Genomic DNA, 25,547 nt, shown 5'->3' on the forward strand with positions numbered 1-25,547 from the left:
TATAGTCTTTATAAGCCCTAGTTCTTGTTAAATTTAGAAAAGTGAGTTATATAAAAGCGGGGTATTCTCCGAGAAAATCTTTATGAACTCCTCTTATGGAAGAGCTACTGGAATATAACTAGGTGTCATTAATAGCAAAAAATCAAACCTTTCATAATAGAATAAGTTTTAATACATCTCATGTCTTGCAATTGATTTATTCATTTATTCTTCCAGATTCTAGTCCCCCAGACTTAACAAGGAAGAAGAGTTTTGCATTCAACTCCTCCCTATTCCATAAGAATATGAATATCGCATTATTGTTGTACGTTTGTTGTTTTACTAGGTTGTGTAATGGACTTTGGGGTTGTTTCTCTGGATCAAATGATGATAGAGATACCACTTCTACATCAAAACCAGCTGAAACTACAGAGGTTAATACGGTAACACTTGATTTTCTGGATATCGGAAAAGATGTTATCAAAGAACAAGTCCTCTTCGTTGAATACACTGATGAAGGGATTACCTGCAAGAGTTACACCCTGAGGGAGAATGTCACTACAACAAATGTCAAGGATGGAGATGCTACAATATGGACCACAGGAGACGAAGGGAAATATCTCAAAGTCTTGATATATTCCAAGGATAATGTCCATTTGTGTCGTATTAATGTGTTCCCTCTGGGTAACATTCCACACTGCTTTGAGAAGGTAAATGAGAAATGGGAATCACTAGAACATCCGGAATTCTCTAAAAAACTAAATGCCCTTTTAAAACCTGTAGACACAAAAATGAGACTAGAATTCATGATGTTGTCAGATGATGTAGCCGACCTTTATGAGTATTATTCCAGTGGAATGTTAGTCACTGTTGCATTCCCAAAGTTCAAGACTACAAGTGTATCCTATATAGGGGATATTTGGAAGGCTAACGGCAATGAAGAATGTACTCGTGCTCGCTTTTATACTATAGGAGGATGGTTTTGTACTCTTTATGTAAAGAAGGGTAACAGTACAGATATCAAAAATTTTGAATATAGTAATAATCAGTGGAAATGTGTCACTAACCGTAACACACTTATAAACACCTGTAACTCCTATATACCTTCTGAGGACACCAAAACAAGTGTTACTACAAGCGTCATGGACATTACCAAGGAGGATAATGAGGTTTATAACACTAGTACTTCCACAGTATCTGGAATAAATGTCAAGAAACACACTCCACTCCCAAATAAATTTATAAATGAGGTTAAAGATGGAGAAACTTTAATCTGGAAGACTCCTGATGCTCAAAGAGAGAGATGTGTATCCTGTGAGCTTAAATCAAGGGGAAACACCTCCGTAGCAATCCTAACACTAGCTACCACTTTTGACCTAAGCTTTCTCTATTTTGAAAAGAATGGTACTGAATGGAAGAGTATAGAAGGTGCAGAATTTAATAATAAGATCAAGGAGATGAATTGAATTAAAAACGAACAACCTCAAGAAACCACTGCCACACCCAAAAAAGAACAGAGTGATGTTCTGACATCCGAAACAAAAGTACGAACCAGCGAGCCAGAACCTAGCACTTTAGCCACGTAAAACATTAATATGTAACAAAATACATTGTACATGCACCAAATTAAGAGAGATTATTGAAAAATTTCGAGATAATATAAGACGCGGAGACATCAAGGGTGATCAACGCGATAACTTTGGCCCTAAGTAGGTGATTTGGAATAGGTACCAACGAGAAAAAGTCAGAGATTGGTGGTAGTATGTCCGTTAAAAAGATTGCAAGTATTAAAAATGATCCTAATATTGGTTTGTAGACAAAGGCATTATTTTCCAAAGGTTCCATATAGGGGTAGTCTATATAGTTTGAAATGAAGCTTGAAAGATTCACTGCAAAGCAAATGTAGAAAACAAGTGTGTTTACAATGTTTGGTTCGAACTTAGCATCTAAATCCCCGACATAATCTGGACTTCTGAAACCCTTTCCCAAATTCCAGGTGTAGAGAAGCACAGTTCCATGTATCACTAGTTGAAAGCTCAAACTCATAAAATGAGAAGGACTGAAGATGGATTTTGCCGGTTTTTTTGTTGTAGTTTCATCTGATGGCTTTGACTTTGATAGAGCAATTACAAGATAAGTATAGAGTAGAGAATAGAGAGTTGTTTGCGCATCACTAAAATTGACACCATCTAGTGCTAAAATAGACATTCCCATTGCACTCATTAGAGAATTAATTCCCATGAGCTTGTACAACATAACAACATTTGATAGTGCGCATCTTCCGCTTTTTACCAATGTTGGGACACAATAAACATCTCCCTTATGATATGTGAACGGGGACGCTATACTGGCTTCTCCTAGTTTCAATTGTGGCATCTCATCATCCAATTCACTGGCAAGGCTTTTATATCTATCCTTCAATACCACGTTTCTATAATCTGGGGTCGTCAATCTATGAGCAGGTGAATTCGTAGATTTCTTAACACCCGTTGGGAAATTCAATTTTCTCTGCGTCACAGATTGTGGCTTTGCAGGCGAAGCCTTCAGTACAGAAGTAGGTGGTTCAACACGCTTATTTTTCTTCAGTGGGTTATTCAAGAGAGACAAACCAACATGAGCCACCTTCAGGGCTGCAATATCATTTGTACCATCTCCACACATTGCAATGATCTTTCCAGCATTTTTAAACGTTTGAATGATGAACTCCTTTTGCTGAGGGGACATTCTTGCAAAAACTGTGCAGTTTAGAATGATCTTTGAGACATCCTGTTGACTAATCTTCAACCCAGAATCCTCCGTGGAAGCATCCTGTGAAGATGCCTTGAGGAGCGAATCAAGAGTAGGTCCAGTAAGGCACAATCTGTACACCTTGAGTAAGTATGACATCTCAAATAGAATATCAGAGTTGTTAGATATCGAAAATACATTTTCACCGTTGCGCTTCTTCCATACAAAGGAACCGTTGACAAATGTCAATATGGCGAAATCACCAAAATCAGGAGCCTCACCATTTTTGCCATACTTTATCAAGTTTTCCATATTTCTTGGTTTTAATGCCATTGAAACCGCCCCGAAAAGACGTTTAAATGCCTGCTTTGTTTTGGTAATTGGACATTTAATTTCCGATAGGGGTTGTGTATCCACACTTCTTGCAGAGAGTGGACACTTGCCACCTATAGGAAGCTTGTCCGATGAATGTGAAACTGGGCATTTAGAATCTTTGCCAACGTATTGTTGATAGAGGGGACAAACTTCCATTCCTGTAGCTGTCGGTTTAGAAATCGGACACTTGTCAAAAAACTCCTTGTAAGATTCAGGGTCTTTAGAGTCACCTTTTGAAATGGGACATTTTGATTCCAAGCCCTTGCTCTTTATGGGAAATGGACATCCTGCAGTATCAGACAACTTTGGAGAAGCTCCAGATGGTTTCTTCCTATAGAGAGGACATCTTTCAATAGCAGGTTTATAGCCACTCTCTTGTGAAAATTTCGAGATTGGGCATCTAGAAGGCGATTCAACCATGCCCTTTGATTGGAATGGGCACTTTTCTGGACTTTCACCCGTTACAGGAAATGGACATTTATTTGGTGTACTTGTTCCAGAGACCTTTGGTTTTGAAATTGGGGCGTACTTTCTGGTCTTTACAAAACTTTCAGAGCGATCCGCAATTTCAGTAACACCCGCAACGTGGCATGCGGTCAAAACGTTATCGCCGGTAATCATAATGAGTTTGTGTCCATTTAGGCGTCTCATGCATGGTAAGCAAGATGATTTTATAGGGGCCTCAAGAGCCAAGAATCCTGAAAACTCCAAATCCTTTTCAATAAGAGTCCTATCTATAGCAAGTAGAGTTTCGTTTGGAATGTCATAAAGTCTTTTATATGCCAAAGTAAGCACTCTCAATCCCTTTATCGTGAGTTGCTGACAAACATGATCATAGTATGGAGGAACGTCTCGAAGTAATTTGCGGATATGGTCTGGCGATCCCTTGCAGAGTAGCACTGACTCTCCATCAAAACTTTCTTGGAATGAAAGGCTTGAAAGGTCCTCAAGATTTGAAAAAAAGTCAGAATCTCTTGACCAAAGGGTCGACTTTCCAGAAATATTGGCTATAACAGCCATTCTTCCCAGTTCAGAAGTAAATTGCCACCTTCTGATAATCTTGATACGTAGTGAAGATTCCCCAGATTTATCGTAAACCATTGATGGCAAAGATTCCACCGAAGAACCATCAGGCAAGAGATTAAATCCAAAGAACTCAAAAGAAGCCTTCTCCATAGGGTCTCCAACAATGGAATTTCCTACTTTATTCAGTGAATGACATCCTCCAATAACCATTGCAGATGAAATTGGAAGCTTTTTCGTTAAGGTATCCTTGTTGTTCAAAGTTTCTGGATCGGAAAATACACCAACTACGCTCATGGAGTCCTCAGAAAGGGTTCCCGTTTTGTCAAACGCACAAACGTCAAGAATACCCGCAAACGGCAGCCTAAATGGCTCAGTGCAGTAGAGACCTTTCCTTCTGAGTTGTACAATGGCAATAGTTACAGCCATTGAAAGAGTTACTGGAAATTCCGGGGGTATAACAGAAACTAAGATTCTGGAAGATACGAGCAAGAGCTTCTTCATGGAACTGCTTTGTGCCCTTTTGAATACCACAATGCATGCGGATATTGCAAACATTAAAAGAATTCCGAGAAAACACCACCCCTCAGCGGTAGATGCAGTCACACGTTCCCCAGAGTGGGTAATTGCATGAACCAAACGTCCTTGGTAACTTTCAAATCCGGTTCTAAGGACTAGACATATACACCCAGCTTTTCCTGCCTTAATTCCATTCCAGTCTGCACTTCCTGGACGTGACAACACTATGGATGTGCCTGCAAAGATAGTACTGTTTCTCAAGTCAAGAGCCTTGTTACTGGGATCAGCTGCACTCTTAAACTGTGGTATCGATTCACCAGTAAGAATTGACTCATCTACAACAACTTCACCAGAGAGAATGAGGCTATCTGCAGGAGCTAAGGTTGGTGTAGATCCAGATTCTCCATAGATAAGGATGATGTCCCCTGGGAAAACATCAGTGCTTAGTACAGTAACCCACTTGGAGTCCCTGTAAACATGGAGTCTTGACGGTGGTAATCTCATTGCATTTATCCTATCATATTCCATAATCCTCTTGTAGACCATTTGCACTTCAATAATAACCATTGATGCGATTGAAATTAGGGAATAATAGAGATAATCATCTAGAATCCACAAAAGTGTTGTTATAAGTTGGAATTGGAAAAATGGTGCCAAAAATGCGTCCATAAGCATTTTCCAGAAATTGCATTTTGGAATTTCATAATCATTTGGACCATACAAGTCGGAGCAGATTGACAAGTTAGATTCTAGTCCACTTTTTGGGGGTGACAGAACTTCCTTGGTTGACAATCCAGTCCAATCTGACAAGCTTGATACATCTATTCGATCAATGTGTTCAACTGGTTTGAAGCGATGAGTTGTTTTATCCAACAAAAACTTCTTGTGATCATGCATATAATAAATTGAGAGCCTAGAACGTTCAATAGCCAATAGAGCATCCTCAACCGTTCTCTTTGGCTCATTTACAGCCTTTGTTTTGTCCTGAACCTGATGAACAAAAACGTGCGTAGCTTTATCGAGGATAAAGGTGTAAAAACCCAGGGTTCCTTCTCTGTGTCCACATTTGCTGTAGAAAATCAATAGCCTCAGGGGGAGAATCCAGATTGATAACACCAACGCCAAGAGTACTACGAGTGTGAGAAACACAGAGAGTAGGTACAGACGCTCATTGGAAGTGAGTGAGTCGAAAAACTGCGCCACAACACTTGGCGACAAATTTCTCACCGATATCCCTAGACTATCCTCTTTAATTACTTCATTTACTAGTAACAGATGAAAAAATGATGTTTTAACTCTAACCAGTGAGTCGCGCTGGAACAGACTAGATAACAAGGCCAGTAGACAGACGGGCAGGGAATTAACGTAAACAAACGCCTTATTCCGGTAACTATATGCCGTCCTGAGCAGCTTAACCTCGACCATATTGTTAAAGCTCTGTATATTTGCAATTGAGCTGGTCACAATTGTTTATTCATGAAATTGTGTGTATTTACTTTCATGTTGCACAGTTATAGCGATAATTCAAGATTTCTCGTTGATTAACGTAGACTTTCCGAACACCTTCCATTAAATCCCTAACACCAGACTTAAAACACACAATGGAGGAACCATTTAGAGTGTATTCTCACCGCTGATTTTCGTTACTGATGGGGTGGTGATTCCATATCTTCCCAAACATTCGCTTTGGAGTTTAATTTTTCACACAAGAGTCTAATTCCGTGGCCTGTGACTCCATAGAGCTTGGCTTAGGTGGCATAAAGGCGTACAATAATGGAAAGTGGCATTTAAATACAGTACCAATGGCAGACCTGGAAAGCAGCCCAGAAATGGCTCATAGTAGCCCAAAGATCGAGGAAGACCAAGTAAAAAGTGCAGCTATACCCAAATTACCACTACTTGGAGCCTCACTTCTCTACATGATTGCAAGTAAGTCCGTTGGAAACCTACACACTGGATTCCAAAATCCTGCGTTTTTCGCCAACACAAATTTTGCAGATTATATGAATACATTTGGCAACTTGTCAATGTATGTCGGATCGTATATGTATACAGTTGGCAAAAATGAGTGGCTGAGATATCGCAATATCTCTGCCGTTTTCGGTATCATCGTCTTGTTCCAGAGCCTGAGTGGACTCTTTGCCGCGGACTTTCAGCGATATTTTGGAACAAAGTTGGCTATAATACTGAGTAGCAGTGTCATTGCACTCTCATTTGTCCTTTGCGCCTTTGGACTATACAGTTACAGTGCCTTTGTGACCTTCTACGGAGTGATACCTTCTATCGCCTCTGGTATGTCTAGGTTATTTTCATGCCTGTGGAATGTATAAAAACTGTAAATATGGAATATTTAGGTCTTCTTTTGCCGTTACCGCTGGATATAATGCTCAAGAGACACTCGAAACACAGGGGTTTCGTTTGTGGATTTATATACTTTGTCGGTGGAATAATCTCAATCTGCTTAATTCCAGTGCAGACTTACTTTGTCAATATATCAGATGAAAAGTTTGGGGATTCTCTCAGTGCTTTAGGTTTGTTTTTGCGTGGAAATTATTCATTTGAAAACAGAGACATTTCATAAACCAATGGGAGTAGTTGATAGGATACCCAGACTCTTTATTTGCCAAGGAATAATATACTTGTTATCAATGGTGTGTTAGTGCAGAAGTAATTCATAAATTCGCAGCTATTAGCATTGAAATTTCTGGGTATTCGAGAGGCTACTCAGCCGATGGAGGGTACCAACTCTGATCTCGAATATGAGACCTTTATTACAAAAAGTTTGTTTATATAGCTGTTGACCTTATATATAAAAACTGTAGGATTGGTGGATCCAAAGGAGTCAAGCGATGCAGATACTGTGTTTGGTAGCGCATTATGCTATACATTGTGGCTTTTCCTACTCTTGTGCTGGTTATCCTCAATATACATTCATACGTACTGGAAGGTTGCAGCTTTGAAAAAGCTGGATATTCCAGATTTGACAATATCGATTATCGGAACAATAGCAGGGTTTGCAAATTTATTTGGAAGATGTATTTGGGGTTTTATATTTGACAGCTTTGGATGGAAGTTGTGCTGGACCTTTTTGCTCATAGGTTCCTCTGCAGCTACAGCAGGCACGCAATTTTTGTTTGAGCCAAACGTTAGATTTTATACAATGTGGTAAGTGCACCAATGTATTTAACGCAAATGCTTTAGGGTAACACTTGTCTACTTTATTCATTCTGGAGTATTGACAATTTCTCCCATGACTGCACACAGACTTTTTGGCCCATCGGTTTGTTTATTTTAATGAATGCAAATCCTCTACAGAAGTTCGTAAGTGCCATTGGATTTTTGAATACATCGAGGGGCGCCGCGGGTATTCTATTTACGGGCTATGCTTTTTATGGACTAAAAAAGTCTGACACTTATTTGCCAATTGCGATTTCTGGGTTATGTTTCGCTGGCTTATCTGTAGTAAAGTTTTTGGCTGACCAGTTAGCCCATGGACATAATAGCTAGTATATATTTGCAAGTAACAATTTATTGGTTCACTGAGGATAAATGTGACATTGCATGTAGTAAACTTACAATAGAGGGATGTATCAATTGTCTGAGGCATCTCTGGCACATCAACTTCAAATCTCTTTTGTACATCTGCCAGTGCGCTTGAGTCTTCGGGTGATGCCACAAAGGTGATAGCGAGTCCCTTGGTACCGAAACGACCTGCCCTGCCAACTCTGTGTAGGTAAGAGTCTGTTGAATCTGGCATATCATAGTTGATAACAATGTTGACACGTTCGACATCGATTCCACGTCCAAATAAGTCAGTAGCAACCATGATACGTTTGTCAAAATTTTTGAATTGCGTGTAACGAGAAATCCTTTCAGATTGCTCGAGACCTGATGGAATTGTTCACAAGTAGAACAACAAACCTGCATGAATAGCGATTGAGGGGAAATTGCACTCGGAGAGCAAATTATCGAGGGTGATTGCTCTTGAGACACTCTTTACAAAGATGATAACCTGGTTAAACTCCAGACTATCCAGCAAATCATTCAGTTTTCTGTTCTTATCACTTTCCTCCAGCTTGATGTAGTATTGCAAAAGACCGTGCAGTGTCAATTTGGATTCATCGTCCACAAATACTTCTACAGGGGATTGCATGAACCTCTTGCACAAATCTCTAATGCTACTGTTCATTGTAGCGGAGAAGAACATAACTTGCTTCTTCTTTGGAGTGCTCATGAAGATCGATTGCACATCTTGTCTCATGTCCAACTTTTCCAGACACTTGTCACATTCGTCAAGGACAAAGTGGCGAACACCCTCCACGTTCAAATGTTTTCCCTTGATAAGGGCCAGGAGACGACCTGGAGTACCCACCAAAATATGTGGGCACTTTGTTGGATCGCTTAACATTGCGATATCCTTTTGGATGGGGATACCACCGTATACAACTTCACAACGAACGCCAGACAAGTATTTGCTGAAACGATCGAATTCATTTTTAATCTGGAAAGCAAGCTCACGAGTATGTGATATTCCGATACAAGCAATCTTTGGCTCGCTAGTAGCCTTTGCTTCACCATCAGCTTCCCTCTTTACTCCTCCGGTGACAACATCACCTTCCTCAACTTCGATTTGTTGCAAGATGGATAGGACGAAAACAGCAGTTTTTCCCATACCAGATTTAGCTTGGCATAGAATGTCAACACCGGTGATAGCGTGTGGAATTGTTTCATGCTGAACTTCAGAGGGATGCTCAAAACCGGCATCGCTGATTGCTCTCAAAATTTCTGGTTTTAGAAAAAAGTCTCTAAAGCCGCTTGCATGGATTGCCACATAACTACCGCGGCCCATAACACCGTCAGAGCGGCCGCCTTTTTTTCCGGCTGCTGATTTAATCACATCCTTGGTTGAAATAATCTTTTCACTTTCCTCCTCTTCATAATCTACCAAATCTTCCGTTGGTGCAGCCTTAGCCTTCGCCATCTTAGTTATTGTGATTTAAAATGTTAACCTGGCAATTTGGGTCCAAAAGTTTGCAGTGAATGTATACCTTTGCAACTGTCGTGTAGTGTTCGACGTATGGAGCTTCCAAGAGAGCTTATGTTTACTAGAGCAAACTTTAAATACCTATATGAGCGATACGTGAGTGTATGATAGCCTCGATCCACGGGGTAATTATGGAATCTTTAAAATCATGTTTGTTACCTTGGGAGAACGATTGGGAATTCGGACTATGACCAGAACTCTTTGAACATGTATTATAAGACTGTGATAATAGCCGATTAATGGATTCTATCGGACTATTGCTTATAAATTATGAGCGTACCTCTTCCAAGTCTACACAGCCCCATCAGTAAGCACTCTAACACCAATTTGTAGGTCGATTTTGGTATCTCCTGGATTTCCTACACCTCGAGTCCTTGATGTTGAATGTATGTTATCGGACTTTTGGATTTGGATCACACTTTGCTGCAGGGTCAGCTCTCTCGTGGCTATTCCACACCATGTCCCCAACTGTCCATTTTCTCCATATCTACACGATCCTCCATAGATCTTGAGTCTTTGGAACGTTTGTCTAGGTGAAACTTTGGCTACTGGTCCACACCTTCTACTCACAGTGCACATCTAGATCTTTTCCACCTATTCCCGGTGCAAATTTTCACACCTTGGTGTTTATCATGTTTCAGTTCCATAAATTATCCAACAAGGCTTTGTAAAATTTAGCTTATTGCCCTTTGACTACACATGCACAATTGGTGCTCCGACAACGGCGTTGTACACACGACACAATAAGTCAATTAGGCAAATCCATAGATTCCTTTATTTTAGACCGATTTTATTAATGTAGTCAATAGCTTTCAGAGAATGAGCGGAGATTTGGAGAGTATAGACTATGCTTTGCAGTATCAGCTCATGAAGTCTATGATGAGACCATTTGGTGACTCGAATGACATCAAGAACTTGGCACTAGAAGAGCGTTGCATAGATTTAACCACTTCATGCGTTTTGAACGCTACAACCGAGTTTGGGAATCTACAGAATGTGATCATTTCCCGCAAAGGAGATGATGCTCTAGTTTCTGACGTGGACCAACAGCTCATCCTCAAATTCTTTTTCAAAGAACCAGTTTCTATCAAACATATAACCTTTAGAGCCGATAATAAGCCGTCCATATCCGACGTTAGCGCTCCAAGGATCATTAAGGTGAGTTTACACATGTTGTATCATGGCTTTGCAGATGTATGCCAATCGCCCAGAATTCGATTTTTCTGAAGCTGACAGTGTAGAGCCTGACCAAGTCATTGAGTTAAAGCCACAAGAAGAGGCCTCCGTTGACAAGGTCAACCTAAGGGGGACAAAGTTTGCGCACGTGAAGAGTATGCAGGTGTTTGTCGTGGAGAACATGGATGACAGTCTGCAAACGTTTATCAATGAGATTGGAATTTGGGGAAACGTCCATCCAAACTATAGGTCGGATCACTTGTACTAGCTAGGGTAGCAACACGGCACCTGTCATAATTTTGTACTATACAAACGCATTACTTAAAGAGACTCAAGTTTCTGCTTATTGAGACGTTCAATTGTAGCCTTGATTGAGCTGGCAGCTGAGGTGGCCAATGACCAGGCACCACCGGCGATCTTCTTCTTGCATCCCTTGCATTGCCAGATACCAACAGCCTTGCGTCTTGTGGCGTCCTGTATGATTTGTATTCATGTCTCAGAGGCAACGGATAATAAAAACTTACTTTACCACAAAATGGGCAGTTGTAGGAGGCATGCTGCAAAAGCTCGATCTTTTTAGCTTGCTTCCTGAGAGAAGCACCGTAACGTGTTCCGTATTTACCGGCCAAACCGACCTATAATGGTTTAATGAAGCGTGGCCCATAAAAAAGCAGATTAACGGGGCATATGCTCTAGACAACAAACCTTTTTTGTACGCTTGGCCATTTTAAATCTTTGTGGTTACAAACGACGAATACTTATTTTAAATTAGGAAATTTACGATTAAAATTATTTAAATTAATAAGAAATGGTCCCTTGACCGTATCTCGACATGAGAACATGATTCTCATGGGGGCGCTTTGTTGGTGGCCTCCGGGGCCCCGAAAGGTCATAATGGCCAGGGGTATGCTGTTTTTACACATTTATCACCATTATTGAGAATGTATCTAACATATACAGGTGCTGCCAACTAACACCGAATTTTGGCGACAAGCCGAGAAGCAGACACACAGAGAAACTGTTGCCTTCAACTTCTAAGAACAAGCATATCTAACAAGAAAGTGTAGCCTTACGAGATTAAGTTGACCCCTAGGCGACTTAAGAGGGCATACCGACGAGTATGTTGTTAACGGGAATGAAGAGTAGCTTCACGAAATAGCCAATAAATCCCATAATTAAAAATCCGACACCGCAAGCGTTGAGAATTCTCATGTATTCCTTACGATCTGGCTTCGTACATTTACGAACTAGACGTGTGCTTCCATTGACAAAGTCAATAACGACACGTACAGAATACCCGGCTGGATTTGAGGTATCTAGCAAGAATTTTGGTAGCTGAAGCTTCATCTTTTCTGAGGCGTTACTTTAAATATATGCTGATTGTATAGTTTGTGTACAATATGTGGCCCTGGAACAAATGTAGTTATACCAACATAATCACAATTTTTACAAAATACATGTATTCTATACAAAATTGAGGTTTAGAGTGGCATACTCTTCATTTACATGACAATTAATCTCCCATGGGGTCAACGTTCAACACACTGGGATGTTACACATTGTAAAGTGAGTAGCGCTTCTGCCAATCGCAATGGCATATCATCGATCTACCCGTTTCCCTCTAAAACTTCCGACTGTTACCGTAATTTGGTTCAGAGATTCACGATCTTCATGAGTGGCCCTTGAACGTCACCTGGTCTTTGTAGTAGTAGCACAGTTACTTTTGTTATTTGTAAAGACTACAACTGATCGGTCAGAATATGTTTAAAAAGAGTACGGTCGAGTAGTTGGCCATGGCTGGCCATAATCGCTAGAGATGGCTTCATACCTACCAAGTCTAGCGTTTGCTTGTATATCAATTACCATATTAGTACTAACCTAGCTTTACGTAGTGTGAGCAAATATGCTGCCCCTTTGCTAGTCCAGGGTGACGTCCATGCTCATTCAATATCTTTAATATTTGTGTTTTGTATACTTTTATTTATAACAATACTTCCTTTTATATTTTACCTGTGTTTTATAGGGAGGTTGAATGCCTAGCTGGTCACTTTCCTCTCACAGACTGTCGTTATAGATATTTGGGTTTATATGATGCCTTTACCCTTTGATAGCATGTCTATGCTGAAGATACCTTTATAATGTATGTACATTATTGCAAAAATACCTACACATCTCTGGAATAACTCTTTAATATGGAAATGTGTACGTAACTTCCAGGAGTATCGACATGGAAAGCGTAAACTCTGTGGGAAATGATGATTTGCGAACCAGATACCTCTATGAAAAGTATGTCCTTCGTACTCACCTAATTGAGCAGGCAGTTGGTTACTCCAAAGGCTCCAGCTACAAGAGGCTAGTCGCTCTGCAAAATGACCTTAACAGGGGACTATACAGAAATTTTGAACGGGAATCCATTCAAAGAGATGCGAATATGGCTCTCTTGAGAAAGGACTGCCGAGAAGCTAACTTTGCAGAGTACATACCGTCATCATATGATGACCTGGACTATGCACATTACAGGAGGATCCAGGGGCGATCAACACATGCAGAAGCAACGGACTTTAGGTATACTGGTGCAGGTATAAATCCTGATATTATTGAAACTCAAGATGGGAAATGGAATACAGACACATCACAGGTTGCTAGAATTACGGTAAAGGAGATAAATTTGGATTCAATATGCAACACAGACTCTAGATATAGTTCAATAGTAAACCAAAACTTGGAATCTTATAGAGAGCCTTCCGTAGTGGAAGAACTGGTGAAGAATGGTATGTCACCCATGGAGGTAGCTAGGCTTTCTGACGTGTTCCAGCATCCCTTGGTATTTCGCAAGGTATCACAATCCATCATACCATGGCTAAAGGAACAAACAATAATGGGCTATTGGAACAACAATGTTTCTTTATTTATCCTTTGTCTGACGATTGCAATAAGTGTAGGAAGTGTGGAAACAATTTTCAAGCTTAATGATACTTGGGGTATGGTCTTTTTACTCACATATTTACTATCATATATTCTTGTTGTACAACCCATGATTTGTTTTGAGTTAACTACAGGACAATTGTACAGAGCGGGCCCGTCTGCCATTTTTGATAAGCTTGTTAGTGGCTGCGGAGGTATTGGAACCACAATGGTGTTACTGTGTATTATTTCCGGATGCATAGCATGTGGAAGAACGTCAGCAGAGTACATGATTTATTTTATAAATGTGTTCAAGAAGAGAATGCCCTGGAAAATTACGGGTGAGGATATGGAAAAATGTGCAACGGCTGGAGCTTCCTTGACAAAGTGTAAACAATTTGGTCCATTATGTGCATTTGTTGATGGAAAATGTAGTTTTAACGCAATAGGAAAGGCTTATTTAGCGTATCAAGATGCATTTGACAATGACAATGCTTCAATAAACAGCATTAATGTAGACCTTGTCTATGGAATGATTGGTACATACTCCCTTGTTTGGATTCTTCAGATGTTCGGATTAACAAATTTTACATTTTCAGCATTTATTATACTTATTCTTTTGTTTTTTTTGGTGCACATGCAGTTATATAGTACGTTGGTCTTGGATGGTGCAACGGACTATTTGTGGGATTCTTTTTCGAATATAAAGTTTTCACTGATATTTCAAAATAGCAGAATATGGTCTCATTCAATACGTTGCTGCATTTACGAATATATAGTGGGAAATGGAATTTACAGTACACTTGCCTCTAAATCTAGAATAGGCTATGATTTATCTAATGAAGCAGTAGGTGTGGGTCTCTGCTCAGGTTACGTTACAAGTTTGGTTTTTATTACTGCTTCTGCCATAGTAGGCTATTACAGTAAGATTTTAAAGACTCAACCTTCTGATATTTTGTGGCTGCTTAAACAGAATTGCAGCTTTATTTTGTTACCTTTGGGGTTTCCTAATTCTAGAAACATGGAAAGGACTCTTTTGGTTTTACTTTTTGGATGTGGTTCCATCCTAATTTGCGCAACCCTTGCAATTCAGATTGAGGTTCTGGTTGTGTCTATAGTTCGTTTATCGGTTGTTAAAATACACAGAAGATATATTTCTACAATTGTTTGCATTCTTTTGCTAATTTTAAGTATTCCACTTTGCTCTCGTAGTGGTAAGAGAGTGATTTGGTTTTTAGAAATTGCAGTCGGTGATTTGGGAAGGGTTTTTATGGTTTTAATGTCTTGCATTGTAATTGGATGGCTTTATGGAACACAAATACAGATTCAGCACGTGGGAAAAGTTCCATTGTATATTTTTAATGGGACTTTCTGGGTTGCCAATATTATAGTTGCGCTCTGTGAAACATTTGATGAAACAGTAAAAATGCCAATTTGGTGGCTGGTTAGGTTTATATCGATAATTTTTGCAACTATAATAGCGGTTCTCTCCTATAAGTACAAGATTGGTGGATCATTAAATGAAGTTGGAGAAAAGAATGTTACAGCAATTAATGAAGGAGAATCCATAGCTAGGGACTCCCCTTTAGAATCTATCCAACAAAGTGGAGATTTGCCAATTAAAACAATCTTGTACTATCTTTATTTTGGAAACATTGAGCATTTTAGAAGCCAGGTGTGTAGAATCACGCCTATGAATAGAGTAGGAGGGGTTTCCATGACGATTTTATGGTCAATCTCCATAAAGTGGGTCGCTTCATGTCTTCTTTCCAATACGCTGGCGGATGTGCTTGAAGAAGTAATTTCCGATGATATCGCAATGACAATAAATGAGGTCTCCAAAACAAGTAAATGGCCCACCTTGGGCATTTGGGGGATGTTTGTATTCATTATAATTTCGTTTCCGTTTATAAAGGTGAGTTTATATTTTTATATAAATGTATTTTGTAGAAATACCTCGCTAAATATGGATATGTACTAAAGGGACGTTTTATGGTAGATTTGAAGGATCTACCAGCGTGTCCTCCAAAGACGCATGTTTTATCTCAGTTACATCCCAAGAATATTTTCAAGGAGTTTTTGGCTCCGCGCCATAAAATGTTATAAAATTGTTTGTAGAGCTTCTCTGGTAATACCATTATAGAGTCGCTTCTGTGCTGCAAGTTCCAATGATTGCTTATGCAGCTGCGATACTAGGTCTACGGATGATTCCAAATTCTTGAATGGGTCAAAGTTGAATGTTTCCACTGGGTCTAAACCATCAAGTACACCAACACCAATGTCAAGCCTTGTTGGAATGTTCCTTCTCTTTTTAACTCGTGTTCTTTTGGGCACTGATACTGATACATCTGTTTCCTTAAATGTAGCTCCCAAATAATCCTTGAGTACCTGTGATGATTCATGTGTGAATGAAAACATAAGTCTATCGCCAACATATTCTACAGTTGCACCAGAAGATTTGACAAGGTTGCTTAGATTGGTCAAGGATTTATCAAAGTCCTTGAAGAGACTAGTGTCCATACCTAGAGACATTAATTCTGCTGCATTCATTTCATAGAGCCCAGATGATAATCTTTCTAGAACATTTCCAAGTACCAAATCTATCTTGTTGTGCTTCTTGAGCCTTCCAAACTTTAGACCTTTCCTGTAAGTTTGTAGCATCTTTTCCAATGTGTTGTTTTCTGGTTCATTCATATTTACAGCTTCATCATTTTCAACTGTTCTTGATTTTTTGAGTCTCTTCTTCTTTGTTCTGTTAACCATTATATTACTCTCAAATGGATCCTTTGAAAAATCGAGTGTTGCCTCATCATCCATTGGGAAATCTGTATCAACTGTAGACTGAGCTTGGTGTGTATCTACAACAAAACCTTGTGGAACGTATGAGGAAATATCTCTCAACCTTTGCTCAGGTAATTTAAAGAGGTTTACCGCCATTTGAAGACGATCTTTTGCGATTGTTCCATCTCCTACAGACTCACAAATGAGCAGCGGTGGATTAATACGCACATTTGCAATGTTTAGCAGATCTGAAAGTTTTTGTAGCGACAAAATATCCTGAGGAAGGTTTTTACACATGCTTTCTGATCTTCCGAGGATTACAGCAGAATCTATCAGGCGTAAACTTTCTTGCAGAATTTCAATGTAGTCATCAGACAACTTTGATAGATTGTCTACCTTTTCTGCATCATTACCAAATATATCTAAAGTATCCATTGATTTTTCCAAAATATCTATAGAATCTTGATCTACCACAGAGGTCATAGGATCTGGTACATCCTTTGCGCTAGTTGCAACATCTTTTATATCAAGAATAAGTCTAGCTATATCTCTACTAGTGAAATTCATCTTTAGAGCCTCGAACTTGCTTGGCTTATAAATATCATAGACAGTAGTATCCGCAGGTCCATGCATAATTCCAGACATATCCAGTGGTATCTCTGCAGAATTATATGAATCTGGATCCTTTATAACCTTTAAAAATTGTTCAAAGAGATCCAAATCAGATGGTAGAATCCAGTTTTCTATCTTTAGGCATGCAAGTATAGATAGGAATTCAGGGGAATCTAGAATATCCTGAGAAGCTGAAATTGGCTCCATTACTTCGCAAATGGCGTCCAAGCCACCTAGTCGCTTCATTTCTATAGATTCAGAAATATTTTCATGAAGTTCAGAGAGGGTTGTAGAGGCAATATCCGGATACCGAACATAAAATATGTTGCACGCTTCCTTTAGCTTGAATGTTTGAGTGCTTGCATCAACGAATACATCATTATTATCCTCCTTGTTCATTTGTTCATTCAATTCAGATAATCTCCTTGTTACCTCTTTAACTGGCCTACCGAGCAATTCTGCGATATAAGTATGTGGATCATCCAAAAAGGAAAATTGTGAAGCATACTTTAACAGTGTAGCGTCATCTTCTCTTGTCCATAATGACATTGGCATTCCTTTAACTTCTCGTGCAACTTCATATATTGATAGGTCTGGATTTTTCAAAAGTGATCCAAGTATTTGACAGGATTTGTAACCGTTTGAAAGAGGTAAAATATGATCTCTTGAACATGGTCTAAATGGACCAACTGTAGCTGTTGATGCTTTGTTATAAAACAATTCAATTGGAAGTGCCTTGAAATTTTCTTCCATTAGCCAGGAATCAAAAAAGCGCTCCAATGTATATATACAAAATTCCCCAATCCATCTCCAATGAGCATTTTGCCATACCCTTCTGTCCTTTATAATATTTCTAAATGTGTAAAAATACTTCAAATCATAGAGTAATCCTGGAGGAAGCATTTCAAGATGGGTAATGAGTAAATCATTCAAATATGGATCATTATTCCTAAAGTTTGAAAGAAGAAAAACACAGTTATAAATTACTCTTCCATTGTACATGATATCAGGTATCACATCTTTTGGTGTAGAATCTACGTCTTGGGAAATATGTTTGGAAGAAAATATTGAATTTTTACTCAAAACAACTCGTTTGGTTAGCCCTCCATCCATGGAATCATCACTGTCATCGTCATAGTCTAAAGATATCGCCCGATTTTGGCTTTTTTCCACGGTATAAGAAATATTTCCCATTACAGTCACAATCTTGCTAAGAAGGTGTAGGCTTGAGAGAGAATAAACGAAAATTTGTGTTGTATGGGAAAGAGGTTTGAAAAATCTAAGAATCCAAAAGAGTGCAGATTTTATATTATTTGTTAGATATGAAGATATTAGCTGTTTAAGAATATCCAAGACGTGCTCATTGATACAATTTGAAAATGAAAAGACAAGCATTAAATCAGCATAAAAACTTCGGAGTGCACTGGCAGCCCCCAAGCTGCTAGATTTTCTCATTCCAGACTTGCGAATCAAACGCCAAATATACATACACGTTACTTTTGGCATCAAATTTTCGTTTCCAACATATCTTCTCAAGGCCAAAAGTACAAACGCCTCTGGAAGTTTTTCTAAACCCTTTGAATCCCTTCTCTTGTTTTCATTCAAATATAGTGTAGTATAGTAAGAAATAACCCATGATTTTAAATCAAGCAAGACTTCCACATCACATGGTAAGGAATATCTGTCCTCTGCTTCCCTTGAAATATCACTGAAAAGTAGTGATAACAAAAGACCTAGTTCATAGTATACATGTACACCATCCTGGTTGTAATGTATGTGCTCAAAATCAATATCAATGCCAACTAATGACTGCAGTTCCAACTGCAAATTTTTAAGGTTTTCAGGAGTCACACCTTCCGCAAATATAGGTGCATATTTTCCAAATGTACTATTTGAGTCACTCAAAAATGAGGAGTATGGATTTGTGTGTTCTGAAGTAGGAAACCTAAAGAGACGATCATAGTCTGACAATTTGCGAGTTCTTCCTGCATGCTCATCTATTTTGAAAGTAGAAATATCGGATGTAGAGCCTCTAATTCGCATTCTGGCTAATTTTGGATTCAATCTTGCAAGTTCTATTATTTTTTGGTCATCGTTTGATATCTTAGATTGCGTTCCAGATGTGCGACCAGTTTGATATTCTACCGATTTGTTTCCCTGCTTTGTTGGCATATATGGAGTAGCAAAAATCCTGGAAATGGACACACAAGATGTTATAGCGTGTACAAGCCTAACATACTCCCAGAGGGTCGCCCTTTGTGTCTCGGATAGATATGCAGCATGGGATTCCACGTTCCCATCCTCCGATACTATAAATCCACTCTTACATGACTCAAAACTTGCTATGATCTCCGTTTTTATGGTAGATAAAAGCCCAGATTCATTGAGAATGACAAGGATTGGCAAATCATTACCAGGGATTGTCAATATTTGGACGATAAGTATTCTCACAGTTGCAATATGGAGTAAAGTTTGTTTTTCTGCAATGGCTACCGATTCATTCTCATCAGCTATTTCGCCACTTATCCTAACCAACTGTTTTCTCAACTCATGCAGTCTCTTTCTGTTGGCGTCTCTGACATTCCTATCCTTACGCAATCTCCCATGTGTTACATTCTCTTCTTCATCTTCATCACCTTTCATCTCTTGGACCAACTCATCTCTTTCTTTTGAGAGCTTGTCCTGCAGCTCTCTAAGCTCATGCATGTGTGCAGTTTGTGCGGGCGTTCTAAATTTTTCTCTTTTGAAGTGCTCTAATTTTACTCGAAACTCACCAACAAGGAACCAAATATCGTTTGATACTATGGAACTACGCAAAACACCCAATCCATAAATGTAGTCTTCAATTACTCTCATCCTGCACTTTATTTCAGATGAAATACTGTCATCTTTTGATCCTGCTGCATTCAAAGATGTGTAGACTTGTTCTGCTTCTACCCAGTACTTATACCACGCCTCAGAAGGTGGTTGTGATAATTGATATAAAAGGTATATAATCTCCTTTGAGATAGCATCGGTGTCTATATCAGGATTTGAAACCGCCCCTCTGGAAAGTAGTGTGCAAAGTGGCAAAATATGGGATAAAATAAAGTTGTTCATGAAAATATAAATGGTAACCGGTCTTGTATGCTTATATAATGGCACTCCATCCAACTCTTCATAATCGTTGCCACGCTCCCTATTCAAAAGTGTGTTTATATCTCTCAATGCCGGTAAAGCATCCTTTCCAATAGAAGTTACAGTATTTAACCTAAACTCATGGTTCGCCTTTTCTTTTCCCACATCAGATGCCTTGGAATATGACCCAAATCTGCCTTCTGGAGCCTTGTCCCTAAACGTTTGTTTAATAAGACGTTTCATCAATTTTCCTACAATCCTATTGGATTCGGTCGGAACCTTTGGGTTACTTTCAGGATCAGCATCTGTTGTCTGCTGTGTGTTTGACCTTGAAGATTCTGGAGGATTAAAACTGGTGGAACCGCCAAGCTCTTCATGAACATTAGATTCTCCATCAATGTGGTTTTCATTATAAACCGAATGCATGGATTGTGTGTGAGCTGTATGTACAGAATCAACTGAAATCTGTTCCTTTGTAAGTAAACTAGAGAATAGTGAAAGGATCTCAGATTCCAAGGCCTGTCTCCTATCCCAGTGATCTGCTAATTCATCTACCGTATATCTGATTTCATCTTCGGTACCTTCAAAATCATTATAGGCTGCTTTTCTTTCTCTGAGGAGGTTTTCCAGGTCTTTAACTCGTTTGCCTCTTGTTTTTACCTTTTTGTCTACAGTTTCCTCCACATTTGTACCAAAGAGAAACTCATAGTCGTCATCTTCACTGTGTACGGAAGGCTCAGAGTTTACGATGAATGAATCCTCGCTACGTGCATCTGCCTCCCCGAATAGCTCATTGTCTGACATTTTATGTCAAGTGTGTGGAATGTTTGTCGATATTTCAGCAGATATGCGGTAATATTAGTGTCTTATAATATAGCGATGTGTAAAACTATGCGATTCTTTGATCTGACTTTGTAATTCGCGTTATTTGAACGTCAATGTCGTATCAACCACGGGTGTATACATAGTGAAGGACCCCAAAAGGTCAATATTATATCCTATCACTCTACTATGATTAGTTTTTTCATGTCCTACAAAATGTGAGTGTATAGTGAGCGGATGCTGCGATAGAGAAAATGTGTTTGGAATCTCTATGGTGTGAGGTTGCTACTAGCAGATTGTATTTTAGACAATTTTGGGAGTTTGTTTCTGGATACATTTTGCATATCTACAATCTAAAAATAATTATTTAAGCGGCCTCTTTTAGATTCATATTGAACTTGTAATTTATTCGCCGTGATTCGTAGTGAATTTGCTGTACTCGCGCAGAAGCCCTGTGTGATTACGTATTTATATATGATCCAAGATCATTGTATTGTTTAAATATGGGCTTTTAACCTGTAAAATGTATCTAATAGCATGTCGAAACAACTAATCTACGAACCTGGCAACAAGGTTAGGCACCTTGTAGGTGCCGGGCTTGAACCTCCCATACGCAACAATAGTATGGACGTTGTTTACAAATGGAAGCCAAAGAAGATTTTGTTAATGATATCTCCTTTCAATACAAACGTGCAGAACGTAGTGGAAGACCTCGTAAGCTTCATTAAGGAACAATTGCACTCCAAGGTTGTTATCTACGACAAGTTTGTGAAAACTGAAACCTCAGAAACGGACCAGCTCTGGGGAGAGGTACAGGAAATATACAAGGGTGAAGTGGTCACAAAGTTTAAGGATGATCCAGACCAGCTACTGGATATTCAAAATGTTGATCTCATAATAACACTCGGAGGTGATGGAACAATATTGAGAGTTAATAAAATGTTCCCAGAGGATATCCCGCCTGTGATTGGACTCTCTCTAGGATCATTGGGGTACCTGGCAAAGTTTAATCTGAACATGGCCAAGGAAACTTTGTCTAGCATAGAAACAAGAGGATTTAAGATATCCATGCGATCGCAACTGCAAATTACAATTATAGACGAGAAAGGAGAACCTATAATACACAGAAACGCATTAAATGAGTGTGTAATTGACAGAGGTATGTGAACATGACAGCTTTGCATCATGATACAGGTTTATCACCATACATTACTACTCTTGACGTGTACTATGATGGGAAATATTTTACAACAGTGTCCGGTGATGGACTTATGCTTGGAACCCCGAGCGGGTCAACTGCGTACTCCATGTCTGCTGGAGGATCAATTGTTCATCCAGACGTAAGTTTACCCTTGTTAAAATACGAAATTATAGGTTCCTGCTATGCTTTTTACTGTAATTTGTCCGCATTCTATTTCGTATAGACCTCTTGTTTTTCCTTGTTCCGCCAAGATTGAGGTTGTAATTCCCCCGGACAATAGAGGTTACGTCCGCGTTTGCGTTGATGGAAACTACAGTTGCAATGTACGGCATGGAAGCTCTATACGTATAACATCATCGCATACGTACTTTCCTCTAGTGTTACCGAAAGACACAGAAACCACCAATGAATGGTGCAGATCACTTAAAGACCATTTGCATTGGAATGTTAGGATAAGACAGCAGAAACTGCACATTCCTCCGGACACAAAGGCAGAAATTGAAGAATGTAAAAACATCTAGGATCAGCCTCCCCTTTCCAGCAGGACTACAGAGTGGCATGCGATTGCCTTGTTTTCTCCTAAGGAGTCTAGTTTTTCATTTGTTTTCGCCTTTACATTTATACAAACATGTTTTCCAACAAGTTCCTGTAAGTTTTGCTTTATCTTATCCTTAAAGGGGCCCAGTTTTGGCCTTTCCAGAATTAGGCAGGTGTCTATGTTTTGTATGCGGTAGTTGAGTTCTGATGCCATTTCTAGAGCCAGTGCCAGTATTTTTGAGGAATCATAGTCCTTGTACTCTGCATTGTTATCAGGAAAATAGTCACCTATGTCACCTTTTCCCAGGGCACCCAGAATAGCATCGGAGACCGAGTGTAAAAGTACGTCACCATCACTGTGGCCAACAACCAGGAACTCTGAATCGGGAATCTTTACTCCACCAATTATTAGGGTCTTTCCGTCTGCTCCATCTTTAACGAGCCGATGGAGATCATACCCAAATCCTACCCTAGTCGTGAATGGGCCATTTCCTCTTCCTTGAGAATATCCGGAATTTGCTAGAATTCCAGTAGAATATATGCGATACCGTTCATTTACGGAGTAATGTGTGCCACTTTGACTTAAAAGGTCGGAACTGGAAAAGGTGCCTATGGGTGTACGTATCAAACGCGCTTTTGATGGTCCCAAATTATCAATCCTGAAGGCTTCCACGAGTAATAAACACCCGGATATTAGAATAAGAGCTATGCAATAGGAAAAATTCGGCATAGCTAGCCAAATGGCTCTCTTGAGACGTTTAGAATACAAGAGTTGTCATGTGGTGTGTACTAATACGAGGCAATCGAGAACTCTACTTCACAACTCATATTTGATATGCAGTTGAAAATGTGACTTTAAAAATGTCAGAAGTGGATGTAAATGGTGATTCAGTCTCCTCTTCTGGCAGCCTACCATTTACTAGGGAAGATTTGGAGTTCCTCAAGGGTATAAAGGTGGAAGAGGGGAAATCATGCCTAGTATGTTTCGAGGATCTATCAAAGGATAATATGGTTGGATATAAAGTTGATATATACTCGATTTGGTCAATTTCCACGTTCTGCATAGACTGTGTTCAGAGACTCCTCAAGATACAGGTAAATCTCAAATATTTGTCGATAAATGTATTTAATACCTCCAATAAATCCAATGTGTAGTATTACAAATACCTTGAAACTCTCTCCAAGACCACCTGTGCAAGAGAGCAACGCACATTGCTGGACAAGGGACCACCAATCAACATTTCAGATCGCATCGGATTTCCACTATCTGGAAGTCAAGAAGTGTTCTGTCTCTTTGATTTTAATACATTCAAACCCCTATCTGCCAAATTAGATGGGAGCTTGGTTAGTTTTGCATGTGTTTCACTATAAACTTGATTTTATCTCTTATGCTAAATAACATGTAGACTGGACAAGCAAGACAAGATCTCTGGGATGAATTAAACAAATTTCGCTTCAAAAATGACAATGAAGAATAATATTTTTAATACAAAATTGTACCATAACCTATTCAAAGAATATCTCTAGTCCTTTACTGAAGGTTTCCTCATCTAGTTTCTTAAAATGTTGTATGTATTCGTCCTTGTTATCTAAATTTACGTATATAGGAGCTTCATAACGTACGCTCTAAAAGTAGTCTGTATCCGGGAAGAATGAAAATCGTGGCAAGTGTGTCTCCCTTGTCCTCTAATTTGAGTGTCAAGTATCCGAGATCTTTTGCGTACAAAATGTAGTCAGACAAGGTGGAAAACTCTGTGCGTTTGAGTAATATAGAATAAATTCTCACCTTTCGAGGAGTACTTGATTTCCTTTCTTCTCTTAATACTCTTGAGCCTCAGTATAAATGCTTCTTCATCCTCAGCAGATTTTGGTACCATATGCCCAAGCCCAAATTTTTGAAACGATTCACATAGACGGTCTGAATATGCATGATTAAAGTAGTAAGATGTTGTTACATTCATGGATAAGAACTAACTCAGCTGAATCGAGTTGGAATAAGCCTTAAAAAGTGGAAGTAAAATCAACAGAAAACCTCTCAATTCATGGTCACCTAAGGGATATATTCTATGATCATATAACAAACCTTCCGAGAGAATCTTGAGATCGTGAGGGGGGAATGCGATAGATTGCTTCAGAAAGAATTCACGCTTTCCTGTTAGTAATGAAATATAGCAATAACAAGCGCACCTTGGCCATACTTAACATCACAGAGTATTAACCCAAACACTCTCATGAGCATCTTTTTAGCGTCTTCCACGTATAGATTGAAGAGATTATGGTTATAAGTTTGCGATACATTTTGTTTTATTAGTAGACGAATGTCTTCGTACTTTGTAGGAAACGGAGCTTGGTTCAGCACCTTGCGGATAATGAGTCTAACAATTCTATTCCGTTCCTGTGAGTAATTTTATGAATATACGGAGCAGAACGTACCACATCGTTGATGTCTGAATTAACATCAACGCGTTTTGTCGATTCTTCTGCACTTTGGCCTTCTGGATCGTTAGTAGTTGCAATAATTTGATGTTCGCTCAGAAGAAAGCGCTCGTATATGCTCTCATCGTGCATTATGTCAACTTGAGTGTCTAGACGTTCATATTTACGAGAATCCGAAGTTGAGATCACAGTGAGAATAAATGTATCGACACAAATTATTACTTGTGATATTAATCAGGTAAATATGCCATAATTATGGCATAAGTGATGTATAGTTTCTAAATTAGTCAAATG

General features: G+C 39.1%; 13 protein-coding genes across 13 annotated transcripts, besides 1 other annotated feature; 6 read left to right on the forward strand and 7 right to left on the reverse strand.

Annotated features, from left to right (window-relative positions):
* Positions 1-284: 284 nt before the first annotated feature.
* BEWA_014360 (signal peptide containing protein) lies at positions 285-1,445 on the forward strand (the record flags this gene model as incomplete). The annotated part of the gene is made up of 1 exon (XM_004832272.1): positions 285-1,445. The coding sequence occupies one exon, from the start codon at positions 285-287 to the stop codon at positions 1,443-1,445; it is 1,161 nt and encodes a 386-aa protein (XP_004832329.1).
* A 146-nt stretch (positions 1,446-1,591) lies between these two features.
* On the reverse strand, positions 1,592-6,048 carry BEWA_014370 (p-type ATPase family member protein; the record flags this gene model as incomplete). Its single annotated transcript, XM_004832273.1, has 1 exon — positions 1,592-6,048. One exon carries the CDS (start codon positions 6,046-6,048, stop codon positions 1,606-1,608), a length of 4,443 nt encoding a protein of 1,480 aa, XP_004832330.1. The 3' UTR covers positions 1,592-1,605.
* A 377-nt stretch (positions 6,049-6,425) lies between these two features.
* On the forward strand, positions 6,426-7,918 carry BEWA_014380 (conserved hypothetical protein; the record flags this gene model as incomplete). The annotated part of the gene is made up of 7 exons (XM_004832274.1): positions 6,426-6,552; positions 6,622-6,915; positions 6,978-7,154; positions 7,192-7,274; positions 7,310-7,403; positions 7,446-7,788; positions 7,825-7,918. The coding sequence occupies 7 exons, from the start codon at positions 6,426-6,428 to the stop codon at positions 7,916-7,918; spliced, it is 1,212 nt and encodes a 403-aa protein (XP_004832331.1).
* A 118-nt stretch (positions 7,919-8,036) lies between these two features.
* On the reverse strand, positions 8,037-9,930 carry BEWA_014390 (DEAD box ATP-dependent RNA helicase family member protein; the record flags this gene model as incomplete). The annotated part of the gene is made up of 4 exons (XM_004832275.1): positions 9,827-9,930; positions 8,545-9,748; positions 8,200-8,511; positions 8,037-8,080 (listed from the first exon to the last, which is right to left on the reverse strand). Exons 2-4 carry the CDS (start codon positions 9,602-9,604, stop codon positions 8,037-8,039), a joined length of 1,416 nt encoding a protein of 471 aa, XP_004832332.1. The 5' UTR covers positions 9,605-9,748; positions 9,827-9,930.
* A 474-nt stretch (positions 9,931-10,404) lies between these two features.
* Positions 10,405-11,153, forward strand: BEWA_014400 (conserved hypothetical protein). The gene is made up of 2 exons (XM_004832276.1): positions 10,405-10,825; positions 10,860-11,153. The coding sequence occupies exons 1-2, from the start codon at positions 10,487-10,489 to the stop codon at positions 11,109-11,111; spliced, it is 591 nt and encodes a 196-aa protein (XP_004832333.1). The 5' UTR covers positions 10,405-10,486; the 3' UTR covers positions 11,112-11,153.
* BEWA_014410 (60S ribosomal protein L37a, putative) lies at positions 11,152-11,653 on the reverse strand. Its single transcript, XM_004832277.1, has 3 exons — positions 11,549-11,653; positions 11,368-11,478; positions 11,152-11,317 (listed from the first exon to the last, which is right to left on the reverse strand). The coding sequence occupies exons 1-3, from the start codon at positions 11,567-11,569 to the stop codon at positions 11,165-11,167; spliced, it is 285 nt and encodes a 94-aa protein (XP_004832334.1). The 5' UTR covers positions 11,570-11,653; the 3' UTR covers positions 11,152-11,164.
* Positions 11,626-11,648: a sequence feature (AT_rich).
* A 217-nt stretch (positions 11,654-11,870) lies between the features above and the next one.
* On the reverse strand, positions 11,871-12,190 carry BEWA_014420 (protein translocation complex gamma subunit, putative; the record flags this gene model as incomplete). The annotated part of the gene is made up of 2 exons (XM_004832278.1): positions 11,871-11,893; positions 11,956-12,190. The coding sequence occupies 2 exons, from the start codon at positions 12,188-12,190 to the stop codon at positions 11,871-11,873; spliced, it is 258 nt and encodes an 85-aa protein (XP_004832335.1).
* Positions 12,191-13,070: 880 nt separating this feature from the next.
* On the forward strand, positions 13,071-15,728 carry BEWA_014430 (conserved hypothetical protein; the record flags this gene model as incomplete). The annotated part of the gene is made up of 2 exons (XM_004832279.1): positions 13,071-15,625; positions 15,698-15,728. The coding sequence occupies 2 exons, from the start codon at positions 13,071-13,073 to the stop codon at positions 15,726-15,728; spliced, it is 2,586 nt and encodes an 861-aa protein (XP_004832336.1).
* A 119-nt stretch (positions 15,729-15,847) lies between these two features.
* BEWA_014440 (conserved hypothetical protein) lies at positions 15,848-21,328 on the reverse strand (the record flags this gene model as incomplete). The annotated part of the gene is made up of 1 exon (XM_004832280.1): positions 15,848-21,328. Exon 1 carries the CDS (start codon positions 21,059-21,061, stop codon positions 15,848-15,850), a length of 5,214 nt encoding a protein of 1,737 aa, XP_004832337.1. The 5' UTR covers positions 21,062-21,328.
* Positions 21,329-21,616: 288 nt separating this feature from the next.
* BEWA_014450 (conserved hypothetical protein) lies at positions 21,617-22,801 on the forward strand (the record flags this gene model as incomplete). The annotated part of the gene is made up of 3 exons (XM_004832281.1): positions 21,617-22,238; positions 22,274-22,419; positions 22,454-22,801. 3 exons carry the CDS (start codon positions 21,617-21,619, stop codon positions 22,799-22,801), a joined length of 1,116 nt encoding a protein of 371 aa, XP_004832338.1.
* A 2-nt stretch (positions 22,802-22,803) lies between these two features.
* On the reverse strand, positions 22,804-23,547 carry BEWA_014460 (2-C-methyl-D-erythritol 2,4-cyclodiphosphate synthase, putative; the record flags this gene model as incomplete). Its single annotated transcript, XM_004832282.1, has 1 exon — positions 22,804-23,547. One exon carries the CDS (start codon positions 23,545-23,547, stop codon positions 22,804-22,806), a length of 744 nt encoding a protein of 247 aa, XP_004832339.1.
* A 131-nt stretch (positions 23,548-23,678) lies between these two features.
* On the forward strand, positions 23,679-24,295 carry BEWA_014470 (conserved hypothetical protein; the record flags this gene model as incomplete). Its single annotated transcript, XM_004832283.1, has 3 exons — positions 23,679-23,912; positions 23,973-24,161; positions 24,224-24,295. The coding sequence occupies 3 exons, from the start codon at positions 23,679-23,681 to the stop codon at positions 24,293-24,295; spliced, it is 495 nt and encodes a 164-aa protein (XP_004832340.1).
* Positions 24,296-24,323: 28 nt separating this feature from the next.
* BEWA_014480 (conserved hypothetical protein) lies at positions 24,324-25,385 on the reverse strand (the record flags this gene model as incomplete). Its single annotated transcript, XM_004832284.1, has 7 exons — positions 24,324-24,406; positions 24,441-24,569; positions 24,604-24,735; positions 24,793-24,867; positions 24,901-24,969; positions 25,005-25,212; positions 25,251-25,385. The coding sequence occupies 7 exons, from the start codon at positions 25,383-25,385 to the stop codon at positions 24,324-24,326; spliced, it is 831 nt and encodes a 276-aa protein (XP_004832341.1).
* Between the last annotated feature and the right edge of the window lie 162 nt (positions 25,386-25,547).

This window comes from Theileria equi, assembly GCF_000342415.1.
Source record: "Theileria equi strain WA chromosome 4 map unlocalized gcontig_1105316255033, whole genome shotgun sequence".
NCBI lineage: Eukaryota > Apicomplexa > Aconoidasida > Piroplasmida > Theileriidae > Theileria > Theileria equi.

Bases quoted from the DNA above. Each gene is read 5' to 3' on its own strand.
- BEWA_014410 (XM_004832277.1), bottom strand. From the start codon at position 11,569: ATGGCCAAGCGTACAAAAAAG. The intron at 11,479-11,548 runs GTTTGTTGTCTA...AAACCATTATAG, and splicing joins TGGCCAAGCGTACAAAAAAG to GTCGGTTTGGCCGGTAAATA. The intron at 11,318-11,367 runs GTAAGTTTTTAT...CAAATCATACAG, and splicing joins ACTGCCCATTTTGTGGTAAA to GACGCCACAAGACGCAAGGC.
- BEWA_014400 (XM_004832276.1), top strand. From the start codon at position 10,487: ATGAGCGGAGATTTGGAGAGTATAGACTATGCTTTGCAGTATCAGCTC. The intron at 10,826-10,859 runs GTGAGTTTACAC...ATGGCTTTGCAG, and splicing joins GCGCTCCAAGGATCATTAAG to ATGTATGCCAATCGCCCAGA.